At 47.1% G+C, this 17950-nt stretch overlaps 1 protein-coding gene across 2 annotated transcripts in view; it reads right to left on the bottom strand.

The window, feature by feature from the left end:
• The window catches only part of LOC115619182 (TOX high mobility group box family member 3-like), a 127929-nt gene extending 110633 nt beyond the window's left edge, over positions 1–17296 (bottom strand). For both annotated transcript variants that reach the window (XM_030511228.1, XM_030511230.1), the window contains exon 1: positions 17201–17296. In XM_030511228.1, the coding sequence (XP_030367088.1) occupies positions 17201–17296 (96 nt within the window). The remainder of the gene's footprint in view (positions 1–17200) is intronic.
• Between the last annotated feature and the right edge of the window lie 654 nt (positions 17297–17950).

Genomic DNA, 17950 nt, shown 5'->3' with positions numbered 1-17950 from the left:
GCAGCTGGAACATCTCTACATCGCTCCAAGCACTTATTACAGGTGCTGGCAACTGACCAGGAATGTTGGGATGGATCAATGCTCCCCTCCCCCAACACATCTAGTTTAAAGCTTTCCTGACCAGCCCGGCAAGCCTCCTACCAAAACAGCTCTTCCCCTTCTTTGTCAGACCAGCTCCACCAGCCTCCAGTAGATCTGGCCTCCCAAATGGAGCCCCATGTTCTAAATAGCCAAACCCCTGACTATGGCACCACCATTCTAACCATTTATTAACCTGCCAAACACGCCTAGCTTTTTTAAGGTCCTCCCCTTTGTCCTGGAGAATTGATGAGAAAACTATATCTGAGCTCCAGAGCCCCTAACCACCTCTCCCAGGGCTCTGTAGTCCTTCTTAATGTTCTCCAGGCTACTGCTATCTATATCTCTAGCACCCACATGGACCACTAGAAGGGGGTAATAGTCAGCAGGACTTACTAGAGCAGGCAGCCTCTCAGCAACATCCCTGATCTGAGCCCCTGGCAGGCAACACACCTCCCTCGAGACTGGATCAGGCCGGCAGATGAGTGCCTCTGTGCCTTTCAGAGTAGAGTCCCCTACTACTATGACCCTCCGCTTTTTCCTGGAGGCACCAGTAGTGATCCTCTTTACTGGTGCATCAGCAGGGTGCTCATTAGGTGTGGTGGGTGCTTTCTCATTAGCCCCCTGCAGAACCGCAAAGCGGTTCTGGGTGGGGACATCAGATTTAGGAGGAAGCCCCTTGTCGTTAATTGTCCTCTTCCTCCTTTTTTTGTTAGTTTTTCTCATGACTAATTCCCAGCTTCCTGGGTTGCTGCCCTCCTTCTTTCCTATATGAGCAGTGCTAGACTTTTGCAGCCCCTGCACAGTTTGGGCCTGGAGCAAGCAGCCCAGCTTCCTCTCAGCTTCCCTGGCATCTTTTCACTCTCCAACAGCCTCCCGCAGCTCAGCCACCTGCTGCAGGAGGACCTCCACCAGGGCGCACCAAGTGCAGCCCTGTCCATTGTGCACCCTCGCCTCAAGAGACCAGTCGAGGCACTTTCTACACTCAGAGGTCTGCGCCGCAGCCTCCCCTCTCATCGGCTCTGTCTGGGTGCCTACACTGGCCACCACCGGGGCAGAGCTCCCAGAGCGGGCCCAGGTCCTGAGGCGAGTGCTCACCATCCCGCTCGCTGCCCGCTCGCCCTGCCTGCGCCAACTGCCGCGCAAACTGCCACGCCACGCCCTCACTGTCATGCCACGCCCTGGTCGCCGCGCTCCTGGTCGCCGCGCTCCCTGGGGTGGGTTTTTACCCACTGGGGGCTGGTGCCTTCACTCCTGGCGCCGCCCCCTGTGAGTCAGCTGCTCACGTCAGCTGAGCTGCCGGCTCCTGGGCAAGTCCTGTCGAGGACTTGAGGCTCCCTCGGTCACTCTTGCCGCTCCGAACTGAGGCTCCGGGACGCTGTGCTTCCCCCCGCTCCGGTGTTAAAGGCGTCCTCTCTGGAGATACTCACCTCGGCAATTGATACAAAATAAATTGATACAAAAGTCACATAAGTATAAACATATTATCTACTTTAATGATTACTCCGTACTGCAAATCTAATTAAGCTCTCGTGTTTGCACCTGACAATGTATTTATATTTGTGGTATGTCCAGTGAACAGTCTTGAGATCAGTCTCAGTTTTACTTAAAGTTCTTCTGTAAAATTCTGTTTATTTTGCCACATACAGAACAGGGCTTTTTTAAGTAAAGTTAATGATGAGGATGGGGAGTAGCCATTTATGTCAGTGATTGATAGGCTGGAGAGTATGGAACTCTTTCTGGGGACAGGTGATGAGCTAGAGAGCTTGTGGGTCAGGGTCAAAGGGAGAACAGCGATGGGGGACATTACTGTGGGGATCTGCTACAGGCTGCCCGATCAGGAAGATTGTATGGATGAAGCACTCTATAGACAGATAGGAGCAGCCTCATGCTCGCAGGCCCTTGTCCTCATGGGGGACTTCAACCATCCTGATATCTCTTGGAGGGACGGTACAGCCTGGCACAAGCAATCCAGGACGTTCCTTGATTGTGTGGAAGACAACTTCCTCTTGCAAGTAATAGAGGAGCTGACAAGGAGAGGTGCCATGCTTGACCACGTGCTCACCAACAGGGAGGGGCTAGTGGGGAATAGGATGCTCCAGGGCAGCCTTGGCTGTAGTGATCACGAGATGGTCAAGTTCGAGATCCTCAGGGCAGGGAGAAGAGCATGCAGCAAACTCACTGCCCTGGATTGCAAGAGAGCAGACTTTGGTCTCTTCAGGAACCTGCTCAGTAAGGTTCCACGGGATGAAGCCCTAGAGGACAGGGGGGCCCAAGACTGCTGGTTGATATTCAAGGATCACCTGCTCCAAGCTCAGGAGTGCTGCATCCCAACTAGAAGGAAATGTGGCAGGAGGGCCAGGAGGCCTCCATGGATGGATAAGGAGATGCTGAAAAAACTCAGAAGGAAAAAAAGAAGCTTATATAAGGTGGAAGTGAGGACAGGCGGCCTGGGAAGAATACAGGGATGCGATCCAGGAAGCTAGGGACCAGGTCAGGAAAGCTAAGGCCCAGCTAGAATTAAATCTGTCAAGGGAGGTGAAAGATAAGAGGAAGGGCTTCTATAGGTATGTAGAAAACAAAAGATAGACTAGGGATAACACGGGCTCTCTCCAGAAGCTAACAGGAGAACTGGCTACCCTGGATTTGGAGAAGGCTGAGGTTCTCAATGACTTCTTTGCCTCAGTGTTCACTGGCAAATGCTCTGACCACACCACACAAGTCTTGGAAAGCAGATGCAGGGACTGTGAGAATGAAGACCTTAGGCCCACTGTAGGAGAGGATCAGGTTCGAGATCATCTTAAGAACCTGAATGTGCACAAGTCCATGGGCCCTGATGAAATCCATCTGCGGGTCCTGAAGGAGCTGGCGAATGAAGTTGCTAAGCCACTGTCCAACATATTTGAAAAATCATGGCAGTCAGGTGAAGGTCCCAATGACTGGGAAAAGGGAAATATAACCCCCATTTTCAAGAAGGGGAATGTGGAAAACCCAGGGAACTACAGACCAGTCAGCCTCACCTCTGTGCCTGGCAATATCTTGGAGCAGATTCTCCTGGAAAATATGCTAAAGCACATGAAAAACAATGAGGTGGTTGGTGACAGGCAACATGGCTTCACTAAGGGGAAACCCTATCTGACCAGTTTGGTGGCCTTCTATGATGGGGCTACAGAACTGATGGATAGGGGCAAAGCAGTTGATGTCATCTACCTGGACTTGTGCAAAGCATTTGACGCTGTCCTGCACAACATCCTTGTCTCTAAATTGGAGGGATATAAATTTGATGGATGGACCACTCGGTGGATAAATAATTGGCTGGATGGCCACACGCAGAGAGTTGCAGTCAACAGCTCAATGTCCAAGTGGAGACCAGTAACGAGTGGTGTCCCTCAAGGGTCAGTGTTGGGACCGATCCTGTTCAACATCTTTGTCGGCGACACTGACAGTGGGATTGAATGCACCCTGAGCAAGTTTGCCGACGACACCAAGCTGTGTGGTTTGGTTGATACGCTGGAGGGAAGGGATGCCATCCAGAGGGACCTTGACACGCTTGTGAGGTGGGCCAATGCCAACCTCACGAAGTTCAACCAAGCCAAGTGCAAGGTCCTACATATGGGTCGGGGCAATCCCAGGCACAGCTACAGGTTGGGCAGAGAAGAGATTCAGAGCAGCCCTGCAGAAAAGGACTTGGGGGTGTTGGTCGATGACAAACTGAACATGAGCCAGCTTCAGTGTGCGCTTGCAGCCCAGAAAGCCAACCGTATCCTGGGCTGCATCAAAAGAAGCATGATCAGCAGGTCAAAGGAGGTGATCCTGCCCCTCTACTCTGCTCTCGTGAGACCTCACTTGGAGTACTGTGTACAGTTCTGGTGTCCTCAACATAAAAAGGACATGGAGCTGTTGGAGTGAGTCCAGAGGAGGGCCACGAGCATGATAAGAGGGCTGGAGCACCTCCTGTATGAAGATAGGCTGAGAGAGTTGGGGCTGCTCAGCCTGGAGAAGAGAAGGCTGCGTGGAGACCTCATAGCAGCCTTCCAGTATCTGAAGGGGGCCTACAAGGATGCTGGGGAGGGACTCTTCCTTAGGGACTGTAGTGGTAGGACAAGGGGGAATGGCTTCAAACTTAAACAGGGGAAGTTTAGATTAGATATAAGGAGGAAGTTCTTTACAGTGAGGGTGGTGAAGCACTAGAATGGGTTGCCCAGGGAGATTGTGGATGCTCCATCTCTGGCAGTGTTCAAGGCCAGGTTGGACAGAGTCTTGGGCCACATGGTTTAGTGCGAGGTGTCCCTGCCCATGGCAGGGGGTTTGGAACTAGATGATCTTAAGGTCCTTTCCAACCCTAACTATTCTGTGATTCTATGATTCCATGATTCCATGATTTCAAACCATATCAAGCAAAACAAGAGGCAAAAAGAACCATGTTGGGTTGTGGTAGGAAACCACATCTTTCAAGTTTTTCACTAGAAGAAATTAATACCATGCTATCCCATATTTACATGACTGCCTATTATCATCATCATTTCATCCACACACTTACCAAGAACCCACAAATGTAACAGCACTAACCTACTAAAGCAAACAGAATGACTATTTTCCCATGCCTAATCAAACTGTTATTTAAGAAAGCAAATTGTTTAAAAACTAGAGGACTGCCAATCCTCTGTCACTAACAGTTTACCGATAAAAGTATGGTTTTAACAAAAGCACTTTCATTAATAACAAACTAATACTAAAATACAGTATCCTAAAACATTCAAAACTCATCTATTTTTATAAGCCAGATGACTATAAAGACAGTGGAACCGTGATCTGCTCTCAAAGTAAGCTACTTCACTATGCAGCAATTGATTTTTGCATGGTTTTAACACAGTTTTTCAAATCAAAATTATACATTTAATCCATATTGTGGTGTTCAAATATGTCCTGAACCTACAAACCTTTATATAGTTCAGTGACTTTAAATATAGGAGTTGTCCCATTAGGATAGAAAGGATGATTTATACAGCTCAGGTTGTTTTCATGCATAGGTTCAACAAAAACAAAACAACAAAAAAATTCCAAACCAAAACACACACCCCAAACCCCAAAACCTAGTACTTTATTAATTTGCATATCCAAAACTATTTAGTTATACATCCCCAATTAATTTTTCTCATATTAGACATTCACAGAATTGCAATGTAAACTATATCCACTTTGAGTGCTAAACACAGAAGAGATTCTCTTGAAAAATTCTTAAGAAAACCAAATGGCAAGATGAAGATAACTCGCTTCAAGTGACCAAAACCATCTCTGTATGTAGACTTCATTTTCCACAAATCCCACCATAGTGGTAATTTTACATATTTGCAACCCATTTGTTAGGTTACCCAGTTGATCAGAACTCCTCTTCATTCTATCAGAATATTAAATACAGAGAAAAGAAAATCCAAATGTAAATAGAATCATAGAACCAACTAGGTTGGAAAAGACCTTTAAGATCATCAAGTCCAACCACTACCCCAGGACTGCCAAGACCACCCCTAAACCATGTCATTGAGGGCCTCATCTACATGGTTTTTGAACACTTCCAGGGACAGTCATTCCACCACTTTCTTGGGCAGCCTGTTCCAATACCTGATCACCCTCTCTGTGAAGAAATTTTTCCTAATATCCAATCTAAACCTCCCCTGGCACAGCTTGAGGCTGTTACCTCTTGTCCTATTGCTTGTTACTTGAGAGAAGAGACTGACCCCCACCTCACTACAACCTCCTTTAAGGCAGTTGTAGAGAGCGATAAGGTCTCCCATGAGCCTTCTCTTCTCCAGACTAAACAACCCCAGTTCCCTCAGCCATTCCTCATAAGACTTATTCTCCAGGCCCCTTCACCAGCTTTGTTGCCCTTTTCTGGACCCACTCTAGCACCTCAATGTCTTTCTTTTAGTCAACCTCAGTCACTAGGTTTCCCCTAGTGTCCAGTAGAGGATGGAGGTTCTCCTTGGCCCTCCTTCTATTGCTAATATATTTCAAAAAGTACTTTTCATTATCTTTTATGGCAGTGGCCAGATTTAGTTCCATCTGTGCCTTTGCCTTTCTAACTTTCTCTCTACATAACCTGACAACATCCTTATACTTTTCATGGCGTAACTGTCCCTTCTTCCACAGGTGATAAATTCTCTTCTTTTTTTCCTGAGTTCCAGCAGTATCTCCCTGTTCAGCCAGACTGGTTTCTTCCCCACCAGTTTGAGTTTTGGCACATGGGGACCTCCCGCACCTGCGCCTTAAGGATTTCATTCTTGAAGAGTGTCCAGCCTTCCTGGACCCATTTGTCCTTCAGTAATGTTTCCCAAGGAATTCTGCCAACTAGCATCCTAACCAGGCCAAAGTCAGCCCTCCAGAAGTCTAAGGTGGAGGTTTTGATGACCTTCTTCCTGACTTCTCCAAGGATTGAAAATCCAATCATTTTGTGATCACTTTGCCCAAGATGGCCTCCAACCATCACATCACCCACCAGTCCTTCTGTGTTTGCAAACAGCAAATCTAGCCAGGCATCTCCCCTGGTTGGCTCACTAACCAGCTAGGTCAGGAAGTTATCTTCTACACCCTCCAAGAACCTCCCGGATTCTTTCTTCTCTGCTGTGTTGTACTTCCAGCAGGCATCTGGTAGGTTGAAGTCCCCCGCAAGAACAAGGGCAAGTGATTGTGAAAGTTCTCCCGGTTGTTTGAAGAACACTTCATCTGTAGCTTCATCCTGGCTGGGTGGTTTGTAACAGACTCCTACCAGGATAGCTGCTTGGTTGGCCTTCCCCCTGATCTTCACCCACAAACATTCAGCCTTCTCATTCACAACATTGCGTACAAAGCAGTAGATGCACTCCCTGACATACAACACAAGTAAGGATTCTGGAATTTAATATAATGGTAACTCAAGCACTGAGCTGTACATGCTTAGGTTTTGGAGTTTTCCCTTTTTCAAACTGCATTATAAGAATTATGGTTCCTTTAACAAAAAAAAAAAGTAAAATATATTTGCTATGATGAATAGCAACTCTCCAAATATTTTTAGTACAAGACATGTAATTTACTCAATAAGTGAAAATGTTTGGTTAGAAAAAACTACTCAACTATAGAGAAAGTCCAAAATCATTCTCCATCTGCAGAACCATAAAAGGGCTCAAAAAAGAAGCAAAATGGCTTACAACAGCTGGTCTCTTTCAACTCTCAGAAATTTTTGTAGCTCTTTTTTTGTGATTTTTTTTTTTTTTTTTTTTTGGTACACCACAGCAGGACTCTTCTAGGAACAGGCAGACCATGATTTTACCAGTGCAATTCCATGAAGCAGAGGTGCATCGCTATTATCCCAAACCACCACCAGCCAGACACATGCAGGGTCGAGTTATGTACTCTCATTCGAGCACTGAAAACTTATCAAGTACAGCCCTGATCCAGCAAAGCACTTAAGCACATGCTTTACTTTAAACATGTAAGTAATCCTATTAGAGTAAATGAGATTCAGCACAAACCACTGGACTGAATCTCAGAATACCTTGGTTGTGACCCTGATTATGTCAGTGACCGACTGTGTAACCTTGGACAAATCACCATATTTCTGTGTCTTTCCTTCCTCTTTTGCCCTTTACGTGTGTTTACCATGTTGCAGCCCTCTCAAGAGAAATAATTCCAACCTGGAATCTTCTAGAAACTGCTGTACTACCAATAATGGCAGGGATACATATGTATGTTAGTCTGTTTTCAAATGTCTATCATATACTCAAAAGTAACCCTCCCAAGAAACCCCAAGATGACATCCCTTACACTTAGGTCTATGTGGGGTCGTATTTCGAGGACAGTGGACATGTGATGAGCCAGCCATATGAGGGCCTCTTCTAAGCATGCAGCCGCATACCAAGAAGAAGATAAGAGGATGTGAACCAGCCATCAGAGAGCTTCTTCTAAACACGTAGCTGCATACCAAGAAGAAGATAAGAGGAAGAAAACATCTGCAGTCGGATACATGGGAAAAACACCAGGAATTAGGTGATCCAACAAGGACACTCACCGAGCCGCGTGATCGTCTCATGCAAGAGGGCTTTTACCAGTCAAAAGGTGCGTGACCGCATGTAGAGATAGAAAACTGTATATAAAGGGATCGTGGGAACAATAAAGTGGCTTCTGCTTGATTCACATTGAATCGTGTAGGGTCCATTGTCATCTCTCCTCAGTTGGTGACCCCGACGTGATCGTCATACGATAGTACTGGGAGAAACCCCAAAGGAGAGGACCGGCCGGAGAGCCGAGCCAGCGGGACTGGAGTTGGGACGGATCGGAGGACGGTCCGTGAAGAAAAAGAATGCACGTTGCAATGGGACACCCTTAGAGGTGAGCAGCTGGTAATAAGAGATCGGGCAGAGTGTAACAAAGGAAGAAAGCGCGATCGTGAAACTGCTCCTACATATACTCTCTAAGAGAGGAATTACACACGATGAGCTTGTGCTCCGAAACTTATTAATATGGTGCCGAGAGAACGGGTTCCCCCCAGATCCACAGGCTGCTTTTAAGGTCAAAACTTGGGAAAAGTTTGGGGAACGGTTATGGGATGGCGTAAGCGACGGCAACAAAGAAGCTAAGGGACTAGCAACAACTTGAAAGCTGATTCTAACGACCCTTCAAGTGATGAGGGCGGACCAATCAGCCACTGCCGGAGCTTTTATAGCTTTACAGCCCCCATCGCCTACGATCAAAGTTTTCAATCGGCTCCCTGTCCCTTCCCCCACTGCCCCGTCGGCACCTCCAATAGAGGACGAGATGGATCCCCCGAAAGACGAGGGGATGGAAGTGGATGAATCCTGGTCCGTACCACTGCCTCCCGACCCTTGCATAGAAAAGCCACCGAGGGGAGAGCCGCCGCCCGTCCCACCCGACCCATCTCACTCCAAGAGCCGGCCATCGCTTTTTCCACCTCTCCTTCCGTCCATGCCTCCCCCACCAACGTCTCTGCGAAAATCATCCACGCTCGAGCCCCACAGAGAACCGGACTTGGCACAGAAACTGCTTCGAAAGTTGGAGGACTTGGAAAGAGATAAGATTGCTCAAGAAGAACACAGGGGGGTGGGGGGAGGCGAGAGGCGAAGCTGCGGGAAGCTCCAGGGGGTGGGGGGAGGCGAGAGGCAAAACTGCTAAAACTGACCGGGACCCAACACGACGATGGAGAGGGATTATTCAGAATGCGTTAGTGAAAAAAAAAAAAAAACATTGCAAAAGAATTTGCAAAAGGATAGAAAAAAGAGGGATTTGAGACAAGGAAGTACAAAATGAAATATAATCTCTTGTAAATAAGAAAATTTAGTTCTAAGTAACTTTAAGCTTGGTGGCTTTATATATAACAACAAAACTTTCCAAACCTAAAAAAGGCCTCACCAAAAGAACACAATAAGGGTCCTTGTCTAAGATGAATCGTTGTAGCTGACATAGTTTTGGAACCTTATGACCTTCGCATAAAATTTATTGTAGCCAAAACAGGATTGTAGCTAAGGAGTAGCTGAAACTAAGCAGATGTTCAGGAGGTGATGTAGCGAAGTTAACTGATAAGTAGAAGGACAAGGAGAAATCACTCATTTATGCCAGCAGCGTTACCGAACTAATTAAGTTGGCAAGCTCTTAACAAGTTTTACGAATCAATTTGGCACCCCAGATGGGACACTCTCTGCTCGGCTGCAGGACCCGCTGAGAACAGGGCTCCCTAGGGCCCCAGGGGAATTTTCCCGGAGGGACCCCTTGACTCACTCAGATCACTGCGGGAGCAGACAAGGACCATCTTTAAGAAGGTATTCTTTTGTAAATATTGTTTTGTTTTGGTTAACATTCCGTAAGTCATAGGAGACGTCCTGCGCGGGAGTCTGTTTGAAGTTTGGATTTTGGTGGGTTAACCTTTTGTTTGGAGCCTTCCGTAAATCGAGATATAGAAATCTCATAGGTAAAGGCGTATACCCGGCTGCTAGCGCTCGATGGGTATACATTTGGATTTGTTTCTGTTTGTGACTTGCTGGTATTTGACCTACTATTGTGGATTATCACGGTAACGATTTTGGTGTTGACAATATAATATGGTTAAGGCCACACTATATGTTGTGATTGTGTCATTAATATTGTTTGTCTAATTGGATTTTGTTTGTGTTTTAGGTATTGTAGTTGTGTGGAGTGTGTTTGTGGGATCCCTTTGTGTGTGTGTGTAAAATTAATAATGGGATATCAACAGAGCGAAGTAATGTATGCAGATATGTTTTTCACATTAAGAAACCAGCAGGAGTGGCAGAAGGAATGTGGAATTAAGAGAGCTCTGCCAGATCCCTTAATTTTAGCTTTGGAAAGGGACAGGAGCAATTAGAGAAAGGTCACATTAAACCGACCACAAACCCTTGGAATACCCCAATTTTTACAATTCCAAAGAGAAGTGGCAAACAGCGCCTATTGCATGATCTGAGGAAAATTAATGAGGTCATGGAGGATATGGGGGCGTTACAGCCTGGATTACCCTCCCCAAACATGATTCCGAAAAATTGAGACATTTTAATTATCGATTTAAAAGATTGCTTTTTCACCATTCCCCTGCATCCAGAAGATTATCAGAAATTCGCTTTTTCTGTACCGAGCGTAAACAAAAGTGAACCTATGAAAAGGTACCACTGGGTAATGTTACCGCAGGGCATGAAAAATTCACCAACCATGTGCCAGGTTTACGTGGCCTGGGCACTTACTCCGGTACATGAAGCGCATCCAGACTTGCTTATTTATCATTACATGGATGACATTTTGATAGCCGGAAAACAGCTGAATGGAGACCAATTGATTGTTGAATTACAAAATGTGTTGCAGTCAAACAGGCTACAATTGGCCCCTGAAAAAATACAAAAAACAGAAGTATGGAAGTATCTTGGCTGGGAAATCGACAAAGCAGTTGTTTGACCTCAAAAGGTGGAACTCCGGACGGAGATCCACACCCTGAATGATGTACAAAAATCGTTAGGAGATTTAAACTGGGTGAGGACCTATGTGGTATTACCAACGAGGAGTTGGCACCTCTGATGAGGTTACTCAGGGGAGGAGGTGGTGCAAACGCACCCCGGACATTGACAAATGAGGCCAAAGAGGCTTTGCAGCAGATTAGCGTAAAAGTTAGTAAAGCCTACACCCATCGCTGGAACCCTGATTATGGGATAGGTTTAGCAATAATCAATAGTGAGCAGCACCCTTTTGCTGTAATACTGCAATGGATTCCCGGAAGAGATCCTTTGCGGTTATTAGAGTGGGTGTTTTTATCGGCACAGTCAAAGCAGACAGTTACAACACGAATGGAGGCGCTAGCACAATTAATCATGATGGGGCAAAATCGAATTGTTGAAATAGCAGGTAAAGAACCATCTTTTATCATAATACCTTTAGTGGCAGAATATTTAGCTTGGGCTTTGCGCCAGTTTATTTTATTGCAAGTGGCGTTGCTGGATTATTCGGGTGAAGTAAAGGTGCACTATCCACCACACAAGTTTTTTAGTGTACTACATTCCTGTCAAATAGAAGAGCGACCTAGACGCTCTGCATGTCCGGTAGACAGTGCTACAGTCTTTACAGATGCAGGAGGAAGATCTCAAAAGGCTGCCATCACGTGGCAGGCCAATGGGCAATGGCATGATGTAGTTTTAATAGACTGTCAAGGCCCCACACAACATTTGGAGTTGCGAGCCATGGTAGAAGTGTTTGCTTGATGGAAGACAACACCAGTCAATGTTGTTTGTGATTCACTGTATGTAGTAGGAGTTGTATCACGTATAGAACGAGCATTGCTGAAAGAGAGAAACGATGAGGTATTGTACAAACTATTTCGGAGGTTATGGCTATTGCTGTCAGAAAGACAATGTGAATATTTTATCACCCATATTCGGAGTCACACAGGAATAATCGAAGGCTTAGCGGAAGGCAACCGGAGAGCCGACAAGCTGGTAGTGCTGCTATGGGCGGCTCCCTCAACGGACCGGTTCGTGCAAGCCAGACGGTCTCATGATTTTTTCCACCAGTCAGCCAAAGTACTGTGCCGCCAATTCAGGCTATCTGAATCAGGTGCCTGGGGCATTGTCCAGTCCTGCCCCGATTGTCAACAGTATACTGGAGGCTTGGCTCCTGGAGTCAATCCTCGTGGTACAGGACCTTTAGAAATTTGGCAAATGGATGTTACACATGTCCCAGAATTCGGTAAACAAAAATATGTGCTCGTCTGCTTGGATTGTTTTTCTCTTGCAGTTTGGGCTACAGCTCAGACTGGTGAATCTAGCAAACATGTGCAGCGTCACATGCGTCACAAGGCTATAGTGGCCCTTGGCGTGCCACGAGAAATCAAAACTGACAATGGCCTTGGCTATGTAGCTCATTCCACGCAAGCGTTTTTCCAGCTCTGGGGCATTACTCACGTGACGGGTACGCCCCATTCACCTACCGGTCAGGCTATGGTCAAACGTATGAATCAGACATTGAAGCGTTTGTTTCAAAAACAAAAAGGGGGAGAAAGTGCTATATCACCAACAGATAGATTAAACAAAGTCCTATATGTGTTAAATTTCTTATGATTGCCGCAAGATAGCTTGGTGCCACCAATGGTAAAACACAGGGCTGGACTACAAGGAGGGTTGGAAGAAGTTAAGAGCAGACAATGTAAGGTAATGATTATAAACGGGATAACAGGGGCCTGGGAAGGACCATTTAAGTTAATCACATGGGGAAGAGGATATGCATGTGTTGTTACGGATACAGGAACCAGATGGATACCAGCCAAGTGGGTAAAGCCATGGCAAGAAAAGTTGCATGACCCACCCGAAAACACCCCAGCACCTAAGGACTCCGTGCCATAACTGTGGAACTTGGGAGCCTTGGAGTTTGTGTGTTTGCGAGTATTGTGGGGTCAGATGGTATTGTCGAAGTTCTAGGGCACGCGTGGGGTAGAAGGTTATCAGTCACAATGGTTCAAGGGATATGTGTCAAATGACACATTGTTTAAGTTAGAGCTCAATATTACTTGTCAACAAGGATACAACTGAGGCCCGATTGTAATGATCAGGTACAATTTTGGGATGTGCCGTCTCGAGTTATCGTCTCCTTGTTTGCACCTGGAGTAGCTGCAGCAAAAGCATGAGGAGACGCGACTGAATTAGGGTGTTGGGCTGCAAAGCAGATAAATTTAACGTCAGAAGTACTTACACAAATGCTTAATGATGTAGATAGCATAAGACACGCTGTTTTGCAAAATAGAGCTACAATTGATTTTTGCTTTTAGCACAGGGTCACGGGTGTGAGGATTTTGAAGGGATGTGTTGTATGAATCTGTCTGACCATTCGGAGTCAATTCATAAAAGTCTCAAGGAGATAAAAGGCAACATGAACAAACTAATGGTGGTCAATTCAGGTTTAGATAAGTGGTTAAGGGGTTGGGGCATAATGGGATGGCTTTTAGATCTTTGTAAAAAAGACATTGTAACTTTAAGTATAATTGTGATTGTATTGTTAATCGTTCCCTGTATCTTAAAGGGAGTGTCTAACATGATTACTAATTCCTTGAAGAAAGTTTGGCTGGTTCAAAGAGAAAAAGGGGGAATTGTGGGGTCGTATTTGGAGGACAGTGGACATGTGATGAGCCAGCCATACGAGGGCCTCTTCTAAGCATGCAGCCGCATACCAAGAAGAAGAAAAGAGGATGTGAACCAGCCATCAGAGAGCTTCTTCTAAACACGTAGCTGCATACCAAGAAGAAGATAAGAGGAAGAAAACATCTGCAGTCGGATACATGGGAAGAACACCAGGAATTAGGTGATCCAATAAGGACACTCACCGAGCCACGTGATTGCCTCGTGCAAGAGGGCTTTTACCAATCAAAAGGTGTGTGACCGCATGTAGAGATAGAAAACTCTGTATATAAAGGGATCGTGGGAACAATAAAGTGGCTTCTGCTTGATTCACATTGAATCGTGTAGGGTCCATTGTCTTCTCTCCTCAGGTCTACTTATCTAGTATTGACAACCAATGCCAAAAGCATGACATTACTCTTAAAAAGCAGTTGTGGAGAAGGAATCCAAGCAAAGGGGACCTGCAGGTATGAGCCAGCTTCCAAGCACATGTGGCTACAAGCCCAGGACTCATGCTGCAATTCCCCTCCTGCTGCTGGTCCCTTGCTCACAGGGCAGCATGAGAGCCCCAGTCCTACCTGGGGCTGCATGGGTCAGTCTGCCATGTTTCTGCCAGTGCCGTACCCACAAAAAAAAAAAGACTACTATACAGTCCTGGGAAAATCTATGTAAGGCATACAGGTAGAAGACAGCATTGTCACACAGGGTGCAATTTATTTACACTAAAAGGCTTTATGTTCAATATTTTTAGACACTGTGATACAAGATACAGTTTTTCACAGGTAGGCCATATGCCATCAACTCTGTGTCTTAATAATACTGAGAATATTTTCACATAAATAATTCTGCTTTTGCACATACATACAACCATGCAGGGTGTTTACTCTTGCCATGGCACTTCCTGCTTCCCAGCAGTTGTCACCGGCAATGTCACTGTCACAAGGAGAATATGGATTCAGCTCCTAACAATGAAGCAGGCATGGATGAGTGAGCAGGATACTCAAAGAAGTTTCAGAAAGACTTGAGGTGAAATACTGTCCCCAGTGAAATCAATAACAGTTCTCTCATTTACTTCAACAGAGTAAATATTTCAACTTTTTTTCTATGCCTTCTGGTCATCTCACTGCCTAACAGAGCAATAATTTATTTTCCTTAGGAACACAGGGAAAAGGACAGAATGGAAGGAAAGTCAGGGAGGGAGGGAAGGAAGATTTCAAAATAAATGCACTCTTTTTTTCAGATTAAAAAACAAACAAACAAACAAAAATTTATAATGATTCCTAATAGTTGCAGATTATAAACAATGCAGAAAATGAGATTAGATTAATGCAGTTAAGATCCTCCTTTCTAGGAACTCATTCACAAATTCCTCTTCTGTCCTTGAAACACCTGTACACCACGTTGCTGCTTTCCTGGCAGAGCCAAGGAAGAGCTCACAGCAGCAGCAACCCAGCCTCGCCTGTGTCAGCCTGCTCCGGATCAGGCCTTTTGCATACAAAGATATCTATTATAAGACACATGCATCATGAGCCATATTCTGTTAATTAAAGTATTTTCTGTGGCAGATTGGAAGCCCAGCCTACAAGCAACTTGCCAAAATTATGTTCAGGAGCACAGCAACTGAAATGTGGTTTTGAATAGGTCAAAAGTTAGTTACTTTTGACTTTTTCTGAATGCGTGCTCTGTTCTTATTGTATGATGAAGGGAAATACAGTCAAAAGGTTATATATAAATGTGTGTTTGCAGCAAATTAAGGGACACAATAAACTACTGGTTTGCAGAAGACATTCAAGATTTTGGACATAAAAATAAATTTAAAAAAAGCCCTGTACAGTAACCTGTAACAGAGCCTGAAAAAAAAGCCTGCCACGCATAACACAATAAAGTCCCTAAATAAGTGAAATTTACAGTAAGCATGCTGCTTGCCAGTCAGTGCTGCACGTTTCCCAAATTAGTTGGCATATCAGACAACAGTGAACATTTACTATGGATTTTAGAGCTCTTGACGTCCTTAGTAGCATTCAAAGTTAAGGTTGACATTTTATCTTTAATTCATGCTCCTGTGTCTTTCTATATTAACTACTAACAAAGCAGCATGCTAACAGTCTGTGCACAAAGAGCATGTGTGAGGCAGGGCTGTGCGCGTGGCGCTGCTGTGTCTCCAGTGGAAGGGGATCTGTGCCTTCTGACACGGAGGCAGCCCCCAAACCTGACAAACTGACTCACAAACATCTCATCAGCCACAGTGGACATGATCAGAAAGAGCTATGGAGTATGGCCGTGACATCTATTCAGAAGCAATTTCTCTAGGAGAAAGTTTTCTTCAGCTACTGAATCTCTTAATTTTGAACACACGTTATTTCTCTCTCAAAGTGATCTTTGTGTTCATCGAACTTTATCTACTCTTTTGGAAATGATTCTTAGAAAAGCAGGTTATAACAGAAGTTCAGACTTCGTGCAGCACCCTTCTTTTCCCCAGCATCTCATACAGTGCCTCATAAAAGGCCCCAGAGGTTGGACAAACACAGCACCAGGAAAAACACAGTGTGAAAGGGATCTTTATGTGCCTGTGTGAAGGCCTAGTGCTAATAGCTCGATGTGCTATTGACACATCCCAGTACAAACAGCTAAGACTTTTTCAAAATAGCATGAGTCACAGTGTCATTCTGAACTTTGCCTTTCCCAGATTTGGGTGATTTGTGAAACAAATCATCCTCGTATTATTAAAAAATATTTCTGTAAATGAAGGTAGCCGCTGGGAAATGATTATTGCTTCTGACTGTAACACTCACTCCGTGAACTACTCCTGCCGCAGGGAAGGTGCGAATAGGTGGAAGTGGTACTGCAACTTCTCTGACAACCCTCCTCAAACCAAACCGTTTGTTATCTCCCTGCGCTGCCGCTGATGTAGATAACCCTCCTATTCGATATAATCCTTTAGTTAGAGACTGGCCTTAACAGAGCCGGGATCGCCCCAGAAAGCGGAGCGGAGGTGTCCTGTCCCTTCTTCTCCCCTCCCCGGCAGGACCACCCAAGCCCCCCAGGGCTCGTTCCGACCCGCCGCGGGGCCGCACCGGCTCCAGCCCGGGGAAAAGTTCCGCCGGTCCCGGCCGGAGCCACGCACGGCTGCGCGCCGCGGAGAGCCGCTGCCTTTTGTTCCCGGCCGCGGGGCAGTCACTCGCGGGGCTGTTCAGGGTTCGGACTCAGCCGAAGCGCCGGGCTGCGGCCTGCGGGGCGGCTCCCCCGGGGCCGGCAGCTCCCGGTCCAGCAGCTCCGAACCTCCGGGCACTCGCCCGGCGGCTCCGGCCCCGCTGCTTCCGCCCCACGGACACTCGCTGCCCTCAATTTTCTGGGACCGGAGACGCGGGCGGACCCCACCGCCCCGGCTTTGGGGCATCCCCCAGCCCTAAGCCTCCCCGCCCCGACGGAGCCCGAGCTGCGGCTCCTGGGGAATTAACACGCGCGGGAATAATCACCTTGTTGTAGTAACTCAAACACTGGGCAAAGTCCAGGTTGGAGGGATCTCCGGGAAGAGAGCTGCCCGCCGCAGACGGGTAAAATCTTACATCCATGCCGTTGCTTTGGTCCAAGAAATGCACTTGGAGAGACGGCCGGGAGGTTTATTAGATCCACCTTCAGGTGCTTTCCCGGGGATGGGGAGAGGGCAAACCACCGAGGGATCGGAGCTGCGAGGCGCCGAGCCTTCCCGGGGAGCAGAACGAGCGGGAGGGATGCAGGAAAAGTGCAGGTAAACGAGAAGAGAGGGAGAGGAGCCCAGGTGAATCCCCGTCCGCCTCGGCGGGAGGAAGGGAACGGAGGGCGGGGAGGAGGGAGGGAGCGCTGTTGTTTTTTAAAAAGCTCCGTGCCAAGCCACGGGCTTTGCCTCCGCATTCAGGAGCAGCTGCTGCATACAAAGGAGCCACGCGGGCGGGCGGGCCGGCCGCCTGCCGCTGCCCGCCGCTGCCCGCTGCAGCTGACAAAGGCGGGAACCGGAGGGAGCCGCGCACCGCAGCGGCAGAGCCCGCAGCGGCAGAGCCCCCCGCGGCTGCCGGGGACGGGGCAGTCGCCCCGAGGCCGGTGCAACAGGGCAGCGCCGGCCGGGGGTGAGCGCAGCACGGGTCCGAGTGCCGGAGCAGCCCGAGCCGCGCTGGCCCCACCCCGCCCGCCGTTCCCCCCACACCCCTCCGGGGGCCAGTGCTCGCCCGCAGGGCTGCCCTCTTCCCTGA

Source organism: Strigops habroptila, chromosome W (genome assembly GCF_004027225.2).
Source record: "Strigops habroptila isolate Jane chromosome W, bStrHab1.2.pri, whole genome shotgun sequence".
Taxonomy (NCBI): Eukaryota; Metazoa; Chordata; class Aves; order Psittaciformes; family Psittacidae; genus Strigops; species Strigops habroptila.
The sequence above is the reverse complement of the archived record's forward strand: the minus strand, read 5'-3'. Positions and strand labels throughout refer to the sequence as shown.